This window comes from Anser cygnoides, chromosome 1, assembly GCF_040182565.1.
Source record: "Anser cygnoides isolate HZ-2024a breed goose chromosome 1, Taihu_goose_T2T_genome, whole genome shotgun sequence".
NCBI lineage: Eukaryota > Metazoa > Chordata > Aves > Anseriformes > Anatidae > Anser > Anser cygnoides.
This window is the reverse complement of record NC_089873.1, coordinates 58,091,903-58,104,174: the sequence shown is the minus strand read 5'-3', so window position 1 is coordinate 58,104,174 and position 12,272 is coordinate 58,091,903. Positions and strand designations below refer to the sequence as shown.

General features: G+C 42.8%; 1 protein-coding gene across 1 annotated transcript; it reads left to right on the top strand.

Moving 5' to 3' along the window:
* The first annotated feature begins 1,202 nt into the window (after positions 1 to 1,202).
* Positions 1,203 to 7,083, top strand: ASCL4 (achaete-scute family bHLH transcription factor 4). The gene has a single exon (XM_048071512.2). It carries the CDS (start codon positions 4,967 to 4,969, stop codon positions 5,531 to 5,533), a length of 567 nt encoding a protein of 188 aa, XP_047927469.1. The 5' UTR covers positions 1,203 to 4,966; the 3' UTR covers positions 5,534 to 7,083.
* Positions 7,084 to 12,272: the final 5,189 nt, after the last annotated feature.

Genomic DNA, 12,272 nt, shown 5'->3' with positions numbered 1-12,272 from the left:
AAGATGACCGGAGACATTACATTTTCCTTTGTCATCCTTATGACTTCGCAGTTGTTTTCAATACATCTCAATTCCATCCTGAAACACCAGGTTAGCCCAAGCCCTGAGCTTGTCTTGATGCCAATTATGACAGTGCAGTCCTACCAGAGAACTGGCCTGGCGCTGAAATCCTCACATTATTTCAACTACCTGAGCTGACAGTAATACTTTGAACCTAGGAGACAGATTGGATGTAGTCATAGGCAGACGAAAGTATTTTCTCTGACTGGCAAGCACGACTTCTTCAAGATTTCAGCTTTTCTTGTAGCCACTTTCCTCCCTTGAACAAGTGATAGTTTAACTGCTGGCATAAAGCACCAGTATCAAAGGAAGCCAGTGGTACTATGAAGTGTCACTGAATGAGAAATTAATCTGTGTCTGCAGAGACATATTCTGCATGCCCAAGGTATTGTGATAAAACACATTTCAGAACCGTTTCTTCTGAAAGGGAAGATATTTTTTATATATGAAACACGTGTTATATGTGAAGTGTTTTGATAAGACAACTGAAAGCTTAGTCCCCTGAAAGCTTAGTTTATTGACTTGCTGTGTGGTACTTGCTGCGTGAGAACAAATTACAGAGCTATTTTTCAAGTTGTATTAATATCCTGGAGACATCCTGAAAAATAAGGGGGGCTCTTGAAGTCACAGAGAAAATGATGCAGTTAGCATGAGTTAGTACTTCTCTGCAGCGTGAGGAGAAGTCCTGCAGGACCATGCCCACATGTCACAGCTATCGGTTCTCTCCTGCTGTTGTTCACCTGCCTGGGGTTCTTTCTCAGGGTGAGCAGAGTTACACTGGGTGAAGACTGTGCAAACAACTGTGGTTGAGGCCAGCCATTTAATATCAAATACCCAGATTTCCTTCCACTTTTTATGGGCTTGTTGACGCCTTGCATGCCCACCCATATTTTGGTGATAGTCACGGTATGCAGCCTCTGTAGGTTAGATGCAGCACTCGCTTCTAGCTGTAGAGCTGGAGAGAGATGGCCCACACTGCTAAAACTATTAGCAATGCACAAATTCATTCTTATATTCCTCAATCTCAATCTAAATTGCAGTTATTAATAGTATTTCTGTGATATGCAGTTAACACAAGAAACTGTTAATTTCAGTTTTATATCTGTTAATAAACTGTAACAGCCCAGACAATCTACAATATATATAATAAGTACTAGAATTCAGTATAATTACAGAACAGTAAAATATAATAAATGCATAATGTTGTGAGGGTTGTGTTTTTTTTTTTAACTCCTTATGTGTTTTCTTCTTTCGGGAAGTAGGTGAACTTGCATGTGTTCAGCTGATGCTTGTGTTTCTACTACAATATTTCCAATGATGACTTTCATTTCAGACACCGAGGGACATGGTGTCAAGGAGAATCTGTTGCTTTGAGTAATTCAAAGTAATTCAAAGCAGTCACTCTGTAACACAAAAATGTCAGTAGTATTATTCATGATTCTTGTGGGAGCGTGAACAAGTTGAGGGTTCCTTTGTACAAAGATTATGTTCTTGTAGATACTGTGCTAGGATATATGCAATTAAAACCACAACTAAGTTATATCTGGAAGGAAGACGCCTCGATGCTTTATTTTTATGTATGTGGGAAATATTTTCTCTTAGTTTTGACTGGATAATTAAGTCCATATAGTGAAGTAGAAAGAAGCAGAGAAAGAAGGAAACCTAGTCGAATGCCACAGGCAACAGAGTATGTAAGGAATGTCCCAGTGTCCCCATTTAAACTTTGTACTGAAAAAAAAAAAAAAGGCTAAACATGTGATACAAGTGGAAACAGCACAGCTTCCAGAACCTCAGAGCCTGAATATCCCCTTGCAACAGCTCTGAAGCAGGACTTTTCTGCAATCGTAGAGCAGTGAATAACACCTGGCTTCTACCACACGGAAAGCCAGCCAGGCCCTCTGCTTCCTTTCAGCTTGGAGGATGTGGCATTCTGGAGTCAAAGCATCATCCAGGCAAAGGTGTGAAGAGAAGTTAATCTGGGAAACAGCCTAAGAACGAGGATCAAAAGCTTTTCTTAGAAGAGGGTTATTATCCATGCAGTCTTCACCTGCCTGTCAGATTAAAAGGAACATGTGGGCCAGTCCTGCAGCTTTCCCGAGCCTGTGCACGTAGCCACGTCAATAAGGACCTGCACCGTGTGAAGGTCGGTACAAGCACCACGCATCGCCCTCACCCTGCTCGCACTCGCACAGGGGACCTGCCACGGGACATGTGGCGTGTTGCCTTGTGTGGCTCCCTGCCCAGGGGCAAAGCCCTGTCTGAGGGAGTGACATGAGATTTGTCAACAAGATAGGACGCTCAGCGAGTGCTTGTGGCGTGTTTTCTTACTTCTCTTGCTCGGAAACACAATCAGCCTGCAGACTCTGCTATGAGACCAACTCTTTCAGCCACACGGGTTAACAAATCACATTCACCTGTAATATTTTTTCTATTTATTTCTTTAAGTAATTAACAAGGTGGGTTTTTCTGCAGGAGGTGCAAGCGTCTGTTTAGCACAGGTGCAGATCTGACCCCCAGAGAAGTGCAGGTGACCTGCATTTACAGTAAACACGGTAAAGAAGCCTGGCAGCAAAGACTAGTGCATTTGACGACAGAACTGAAACCTAACCCTGCCTTTTGAATGTGGCCAGACTTCTGGCAGGGTCACAGAGAGCTGTGAAAAGTTTTGTTACCTGAGAGCCCCAAGAGGCATGCTGCTATTTCCCTACGTGCTGCTGCAAAGATCCTAGACTGGGGAAGGTCTTTGCTTGTGCTGCATATGACAGAGAACAGCATTTTCAATAGAATAATAACACACATCAAATGTCCTTTTCCTACTTCAGGTATTTGCTTAGAGGCCAACATCTTCTTTGCTTTAAGAAGACTTAAAGTCCTTGCCTACCTTAGTGCTACAGTGAATGCAATATTTTCATTTAAGCATTCTGTTCTGAAAACACATCTGCTAGACACCTCTCTGACAGCAAAATTCATAGTGCAAGTGATGTTGAAAAACAAATGCCATTCAAGAGTCTCCACAGATATTTAAGAGGCAGAAAGGGGTCTTGATTATTTGATCTGAAATGAGTTGTACATACCACGGGGTGTTCCCCACTAATTCTGGCCCCACACCCATCCCTCCCATCTGAACAATGGCAGACATTTTAGAAAGATGTTTAGTTGTGACTGGATAAGATCTCAACTTCTCCTAAAATGCATTAGCTAACCATTAGGTAATGCTACGAAACCTTCAGCTTGAGTCATCGTCTCTTGCTAGTCAACGTTGGTGACGGAGGCGAAAGTAGGTGGATACTTGCCCGGGATTTTGAGCCATTTTGGTGCTGATCCTGCCCCTGGCATAAATCAGAGTAGAGGATTGTTCTCATTTGCGTCTGTTTGGAACAGTCTCCATGTACGTTCACCATACTTTGAAGATTACAATCTGGATTGCTCCTGCAGCATTGTTTTTTGAAGCTGCAGAACGGGCCAGCAGGTTTACAGAAGCTGACTTGAAAACGCACGCTGACATCATTGCTGCAGGTTTCTGACTCAGCAGAGACATAGATGTGTTTCTCAGAGGGGAGGATGTTGTTTCAGTTACTCACGCTTCAGAGACTGTTTGGCATGAAAGACTGAGCAGGGCGGAAACTTTCACTTTGAGCAAAAGAACAGTTTTAACAGAGCCTGCATGCCTGTACCTTTTCACGTACGTCCCTTCCCACAGCACTCCCAGACAAAATGTTCAACTCACCAAACTGATGGTGGCAAAAGAAAAAAAAAAAAAAAGGAAATTTGCTGCCAAATGCCCTTTTCTTCTTTCTACCTCCACTTCTTAGCAAGCTGCAGGAAAACTGGTGGATGCAGCAAGGATCTGGCACAACTGAGAGGGATTTTCAGCTCCCCAGTTAAAGCATTTTGTAGGGTCCCACTAGTAAGCCCCTATCTGGGTGAACTTCCAGTAACGGCTACACTGGGGCAGCCAGTCGGGGCATAATCTCTGTGTTTGATCATCTGAGGCAGGTGCTTATAGTGCTGACCAGAACAGCTCTGCAACGAGTAGAAACAGGCACCATGTTGCATATTTTCTGAAAATGCTCATTTTCAATTTGTGAAACTCATACTTCTTAAAAAGGCCTCTGTTCAGGTGAAGAAAGCAGTTTTCCTCTTGTGCTTGCACATATGCATTCTTGATCTGACATGACTTGCAACCACAAGAGAGCACTCTTTCCTTTGAAGATTTCTCAGCTTCTCCAGAAAGCTAGAGACCTGCCGTATAAGTTTTGCAAACTGCTCGTGAGCTGTTTCAGTTAGACCAGAGCAGCCGAAACAACAAAGCTTGCAGTTGTCTTTTGGATTTCATTGTGAAAAGCCTTTGGGTAGTTTTCAGATGACAGAAGATCCTTGGTTCCTGAAAGGGAGGAGTTCTGCCAAAACTTTGAAGATCCCTGTAAACTTTGCAAATTACCCAGCTTTTGGAGACAATTATATCAAACGATATTGTGGATTACAATACATGAGAAGTGTTTAGAGCCTGGAAGATTATTTATGTTTGGCGTTAACTCGTATGGTCATAATTTCAAGCAGGGAGAAAAGGAATACACAGGAACCCTCTTATTATCTTTTGAAATATGAAGATCAGAGGAAAAGAAGGGTTTAATGTGTGGAGTGATGGTCCTCGATACCTGTCTGTAAATTAGCTGGCATCCTGCATCTATAAAAACATCAAGCCTTAGAGCTGATTACCAAGCACAGAGTGGACTTCATGAGTTGTTCGCGGTGCTTTGAGATCTGAGTTTTTACACACCGCAGGAGGAATCTGCAGCCTGCGGGGCAGAGTACCTACACAAATGTTTCCTCCTCGTTTGGATTGATACAAGATTTGGAAGCAAAATTCAGGAGCTGACATTGCACTGGTGAGAAAAGACAGAGCATGGACAGCGGTAAAGAGGATGATGGACTGTTGAACAGGATTGCATTTCCAGGAGCGATGTCCCTGGCTAGCAGCCATGTGCATCCCCACGGGGTCCCCCTGAGAGAGCCCTTCGGGGTTCCCTTCCGCCTGGACCCGTCTTACTGGGAGCAAGCCTACGGTGGGCACGCAGGTCGCATCTCCTACATCCCGTTCCCTGGCTACGTGGGCGTCTATGACTATTCCTTTGAGCCTGCCTTCATTCGAAAGAGGAACGAGAGGGAGAGGCAGCGGGTGCGCTGCGTGAACGAGGGCTACACGCGCCTGAGGGAGCACCTGCCCAAAGAATTTGCTGACAAGCGCCTCAGCAAAGTGGAGACCCTGCGAGCTGCAATAAGCTACATCAAGCACCTGCAGAGCTTGCTGGACTGCCATCCCCTAGGGTCTAACAGTAAGGAAACGCTCTCTGCCAAGGAGCTCCCTGATGGTCCCAGTCCTGGTCCCCTGCGGGAGTGCAACAGTGATGGAGAGTCTAAAACCTCCTCAGCTTCATCCCCCTACAGTGAATTTGAGGAGGCAGGCAGCTAGGAAATGGCCCCCTGGAGACAGAAGCCTTCAAGATCAGCCGAAAACCAAAACTAAAACCCCAGGGATTTTTCTACGGATTAAAATGAGTACCAGGAAAAGGGAAAACAGCTAGGAAAAAAAGATAAAGGTATTTTCAATCTGTCGAAGGACTTTAAATGTTGTCTGCACAAAACTTAAAGATGATTCTTAAGCAAATAGATATTGCTTAGGTTGTTTCAGCTGTGTTACTAAAATTTGGCTTGTTAAAACCAAAGCAACGTTTGCCTTCTACTTTTCATTTAGCTTTTATCCTGTTTGTCTGTTTTCTTTTGCTTTTCACTCGAGGAGACAGCAAAACCAGATAAATCCATTTCAGGAAACTCCCCTCTGCTTTATCCCGCTTCCTCCTTTAAGTTTTATTGTCTGTTTTTCCTGAGTGCTACCCTGACAAATACCGGGTTACAAACATTTGGACTGGGAAAGGTAAGATCTAGGTAACACATCTTTCCCTACATTTTTTTAGAAAACCCAAAGAAATGCTCCTATTTCTGAAAAGACAGTGTTTTTATAAATAAGCCTACATTTGTGAATTAATTTCTTTTACGGCTTCTTCTAAAGTGAAAGAAGCAACTCATGCATTGGACTCTGGCTATTCGGTGATTATCCAAAGGATAATTTTCAGGAAAAGAAAGTTGGACTCTTTCACTCGAATCCATTCTAGAAAGTGGTAGACAGAGATTTGTAAAACTGCACCTATAAAAGCAAAGCTCCATTCGTGATACAGAAAAATGTTGCTAGTCTGTTTCTTTATTTTCTGAAAACTGAGTTGTACACAAACTAGTCCTGACTGTGTCTTTTTGACAGGTCAGAAATTATATGCTTAGAAACGTGTTCCTGTAGAGGTTAAGTCCTGAAAGGTCCAGAAATGTACATTAAATTAATGTACAGAAAGGGTAACATTAAATATATCAGTTTATATCTGCATGAAAATGTAGGTATTTCTCCTTTTGATCAGAATGTTGCATTACTTTTTCAAAGAATATACCTTTTCAAACTGATATCTCAAAATGTATGAAATACTTACAATTTGAACAATGTCTACTTAAAATGAGAACTTTTCTCCAAATTGATCAAAAAATCTTTGTTTTTCTAAGGCAAGATTAAATTAACATTTAGCTATGTGCTTAAATCCGATTCTGAATTTGGGGTAAACTCCTTCTTACATTTTGCACAAACTTTTCAAACATCTGCTTTTTTTGGCCTCATGTTGGTGAGATGGTTTTGTATCTTTTTGTCTTTCCTTCACATATGCTGACTGACCACCTGAAAAAAATACTTGTGTATAAATGAGAACACATACTGACTAAATACCTCAATTTTATGCGTCCATAAATTTCATTTAAATAATAAAAAAAAAGGAATATATTCTGGCTGTGGTTTGGTGGTGTTTGTTTGTCTGTTTTTTTGTTTTGTTTTGTTTTTGTTTTCACTTTCAGTGGGTAATGAATGGGACATCACTGCTTGCAGGAACAATGAATGTTCAGTAAAGAATAAAGATAATGGATAGGAAGTGCAGACAAAGTACTACCTATGAAACTAAATTTTTAGCCTAGGTTTTTAAACCTAGATAGGGAGGTGGTTTGTGCTGTTGGCATCTAATCAAAATTATTAGGTATAAAAATAATGTGCTGATTTCTAGCATACTGCTATGAACATTTGCGCACTTTTATCTATCGAGTGCCTCCTTTCATGTACCTGCAGTGGAGTTACTTGGGTCTAGCTATTGCTAGAGCTTTGATCCCAATTATTTCTTCTTAATTCACAGCCAATAGTTTTGAAAAACACTTAGGCAAACCACACACAATTCAGAAATTGAAAGAGCCTAAGTGAGCAAGTGGCTCAGATCATTCACTCAGCCTGAGCATACTGAAGTGGCACTGTTAAAAATGTCAGTGGCAGTCACAAGCTTTGTCCTTTATTCTTTGGGTGGTAGACAGGTTCCTTTTCTAAAGACTATTTCATTTTTTGTAAGAGCTGTTACTTTTGCAGGTCTGTTTCCCAGACCCAAAGAGTTTAAGCACAGTTACCTGGACAGTTCTCGCTAAGGATCTAGAGCTGAAGCACTAATTTTGGGGTGCACAAGCATTTGTGTTTGTTATCCAAGAAAGAAGAGAAGTGTAAGGTAGTGGTAGGAATATCTGATCAGGTTCTGCTATTTTTATAGGTTTTCTTCTTCCCTTTGTGGCCTCTGAGAAGAGATTCAAACTCTCTCTCTGCCTTAGTTTTGAGATTTCTGGAAATATGGTAACCAGTGGTAACTATCAGCAAGCCTGAATTGCGTTTCTCCCTCTAAACAGAGATTAAATCTCTGTTATCTGTGAAAAAATATATGCTTCCTCAGAGTACCTGAGTCAAATTCTGTGAAACACATAGTTGTTTGTAAAGCACTTCGAAGATGAAAAGCACTTAACGTACATATGTATAATGACAGTAAGTAACCAAATCAAACTAAACCAGTAAAAATAAAAATGACCAGAATGCCTGTTACTTTCCAGGCAGGAAGCATCAGATAACTCTCCAAATAAATTTTTCGGTCAGATGCTTATCACGGAGGTTTGACCTCTGCGTTGACATATCCAAGAGCCATAATCCTGTGTTTCCAAATCCCAGAGGGAGAGTAGGGCATGCTGCCTTCTCAGTGATCAGCTAGTCCAGCTGGACAGAGAAGCAGACTGAGCCATGGCTCTGCCCCCTTTAGCTTCATCTCATGTGGGATGTGCCTCAAGGGGCGTCTAACCGATGGGGGAGAATCTCGACTGTGGGCCTGTGCTTGACCATTGCTGCTGTAGGGTCACCCTTCCCATGCGAGGTGCAGGCTGATCTGCTGCATGTCTAGATGGGACTGGTTTATTTCTTGTATATCCTTAATATTCTGCAGTCAGAACCAAGCCTGGATTTTGTGAAATAATATTTTGGGAAAGACCCCCGGGCCTCACGTCAAGAAGACTGGTTAAAAAGTCTATATATTAATAAAAATATTTTTATATGCACATTTCAGATTTTACATTTCACTCTTTAACAGCTCTGGAGATGTCCTTAATGTACCTCCTGACCCAACCTCAATGCTGAAGCTGCAAAAACTAGATTATCACAGGTAGCTTAATTTAATTTTAAAGGAAAATGAGTTTCTGGATGAAAATGAAGTTCTTTCTGTGCAAAAAATCTGTGACAGGTTGAACCACTCCTAGGGAGGTTGTACATTTCCTTTCTCCCGGTTCCTGCTGGCATGCAAACTTCTTGCACACTTCTAGCACAGGGAAGTAGAAGAAAGCTAAAGATTTCCCAAATATGGATCAGCACTTCCTACATGTGTCAACAAAGGTTTCAAGTGAATACTTCATTTCAAAAGCTTCTTAAGCTGTTTCTGTCTAGACAAAGGTTTTCTTCAAAGCTTCTAAAGTGTATCATTATGAGACTTTGAAAGCAGACAATGATCCAACTTGTCACCCTGAGAGTTAAAGTTTTAATAAAAATGGTGACCAGAAGGATTCTCTCCATGTGGTGCAGTCACTATTTACAAGAGAGTTGAACACTGATATCCCTAGGCAACCATGCTGCAGCTTTATCAAACTCCTGCACATGAAATACAGACACTTTAATCTTTCTATCGAATGTGAAAAAAAAAACCATATGCATCTGTCATCTTCCCTCTTCTGCCATTAAATTACAAATCCATTTGCTCCTTGATCCTATCAGCATTTTAAAGATGTGTAATCCTGGCCATGGGATTGGTTTTAATCCTCTAATAGCTATTTAGCTGATTTCTTCGTAAAAGCCTGTCCGCACTCCTTTCATGTTATATTACCCAGTGTCAATAACGTGGCCAAAGAAAACCAGAAGGCACTGCGGAGAAGTCATGTTCAGGCAGTAAAGCAATCAGGGTCAATTTTATCCCACCGGAATAAATGAACGAGGAACAGCCACACAAAAACAAAGAATCTTTGAAAACATTTGCCACCAGCACACTTGGAAGTGGGGAAAAAAAAAAAAAAAAAGGTCTGAAACATTTCAAGTGGTACCAACAGGAGAGCCCTGATGGGGTTGGATGAGGTCAATCCCTATAGCTGCAAAAGGTTTCAAGTCAGTCTCTGCAAAATAGAGTCTAAGCTCATATAACCTCAGCCCATACCTCGTCAGTAGTAACCCTCAGCATGCAGGTAAACAGCTGCAAAGTAAGAGAGAAATTTGTTCTAGATAAATGGGAAGCAGCAAAGTCCTAAGAGAGTAGCCGTACCCAGCCGTACTCTCATGCAGGGCTGTCCAGCTGTAGATCTCAAAGCCCTGTAAAAGGAAGATGTGCAACATTCTTTGTCAACCTACACGCAAGAGGCATGCTCACAGGTACAAATCTGTAAATGCTCACTTGTGTATTTCCCACGTGATTTTTACACCTTTTCTCTACCTCACTGTGGGTATGTTCACTGCCAGAGCAATGGAAAACTTCTCTCAGATAAGCAAGCCAGGGAGAACAAAACGGAGGAGTGAAGGTGTTTCTAAAGGAGAGTCTCTCTCTCCATACTTCAGTGGATCTCCACGCAATCAATGGAGGATCGTATACAGAGAGGAGTCAGGTTAGGATGCTGGTGAAATGAGCACACATCGCCAAGAGCATTTGTTTGCAATTTACAGCAGTTTGGCAAGGTGGCAGTGCTCAGAAGATGCTCCAGAGCTGGCTGAAAATGTTATGACTAGCATTCCATTGATTGAACTGAAAACATACTTCTTTCCAGGGAGTGAGGGCAGCTACCTTGAGCCAAGACCCTGGAAAGTCAACAGGGAACAAGATGGTCATTTAATGTTCTGCGCAAGAGGCTGGTAGTGCTTTTCAGGAGTGAAAGGGACCCCTTGTTTAGTCATCAGAGAATCCTTCCCTTACCCACTCATATCCACGTTTCATGGTTATTCCCGTCAGAATATTCCTATTTTTCTGACCTACCATTGTCTGCGGGTGGGATTTAACAGGGCGTATTTTAGCTTCCACAATTCAGTAGCCTTGCCCTCTCGTATCGCTTGAAAAAATCTCATGTTGAAAGGCAAGTCAAAAGGCGGGCCTGGGGAAAGACATGAGTCCTTGTTTGCAGTGCCACAGCACTCCGCTCCACTGCGGTCTTCCCACTAGGCCTTTACGGGAGCACACCTTTCACTGGGCTCAAAGGAGCTGTTCTTGCTGGATAAAGCCCTGTGTGAAAGTCACCTGGTGGCCCACGTATGCTTGGTTATCACCTCAGTTGCCAGAACTCGTCCCTCCAAGGCCTGAGCATGCAGCATGCTCTCAGGGTAGGCCCAGCACCACGGCAGCTACCTGCGCGCACGTGAAGGCTGCGGAGCCTTGCCTCCGCCACGCCTGGGCTGAGGTGAGGGCAACGGCTTAGAGCTCCAGCATGGCAGTGAGGTACAGCCTCAGAAGAGAAAACTTTTCCCCAGTTTACAAACTGAGATGAAAAATGAAGTGAATAACAACTAAAACCCAGCTCAGGAATGGATAGTGCAGGTACATGCACGGGCTGGGTTTATTGGATGCACTTCAAAGGAAAAGCACAAGAAAAGGTTAGTTTAATTGGTTTCCTTTTATTTCTCATAGCTTACAAAAGAACTGTTCTTTCCTAAGAAACACAGTAGCTGCATGCATACAAGCTGGAAATGTTGGGGTACCCACAGCCCAGCCCTGAAGCAGAGCCCTACCACTGAGTTTTTCTTGGGGAGACCAGGAGCCGCATGCACGCTCGCAGTCCCACACCTTGCACATCTGAGACAAAGCAAAGTAAAATTTTTTTTTTCTTGGTCTGATTTCCAATGGAAACAAAGCTTAGACAACACTCTGTGTGTGAGAGCTCCCATCCCCTAAAGCTTCTGAGCCTCTGCCTGTTTTTCAACAACCCCCCATGAGAAGAGAGTATCAAAATACAAATCAATTTTCTCCAATTCTTGCCAAAATAGGGCTTAGGCAGAGGTGGGGAGCCCAGCTGAGGGCTTATGGCTGTGGCTAATGAGCTGTGGTGCTTGATGCTGGGTCAGATTTCCATGCCACCCAACTGCTAGAGGCCATAACCCCTGGGGCAACATAGAGAACGTGGTGCGACTGCTCTTTGGCCACCTCCAGTCATAACTTGGTGCAGTTGTGTAAACCAAGGAGATTTGTCAAGGTCGATGCATCCATCTATGAAGCTGGGTGGTTGAAGACCCTGGTTCATTACCACTACTGTCTTCAGATATGGCTGAAGGGGCCAGTCCCCCTAAAACTGTGGATTTCCTGAGCAGGACATACCCATTCATGACCACATTCCAGTCATGTGAGCTGTCCCATCGTATCTCTGTAATTGCCACTAGATCAAATTCTCTTTTCAGTTTGACCTGCTTGATGGCCAGCCAGCCCATGGGCATCAGCAGGCAAACATGTTTTGCACTAGTAGAACGTGCTGCCTTTTGTCCTGTCTACTGGGGACAAGGGATGAAAATATAAATACTCTGAGGGGGTTTTGGATTTGAGAGGAGGAAACTGAATGAGTGAACCGTGAGAGGCTGACAGATTGAAAATTTAAATAAATGGATTTTTCAGGTCTTTTTATGTATTTGCTTTACTGCCAGCATTATGATATATTATGCCACTCTCTAGATGTAGTTCTTTAAATTTAAGAAGCACTGCAGAAATCCCGGACTCAGCTGCAGAAGGCTTGTCCCATGGGAACGCTCGTATGGAGGT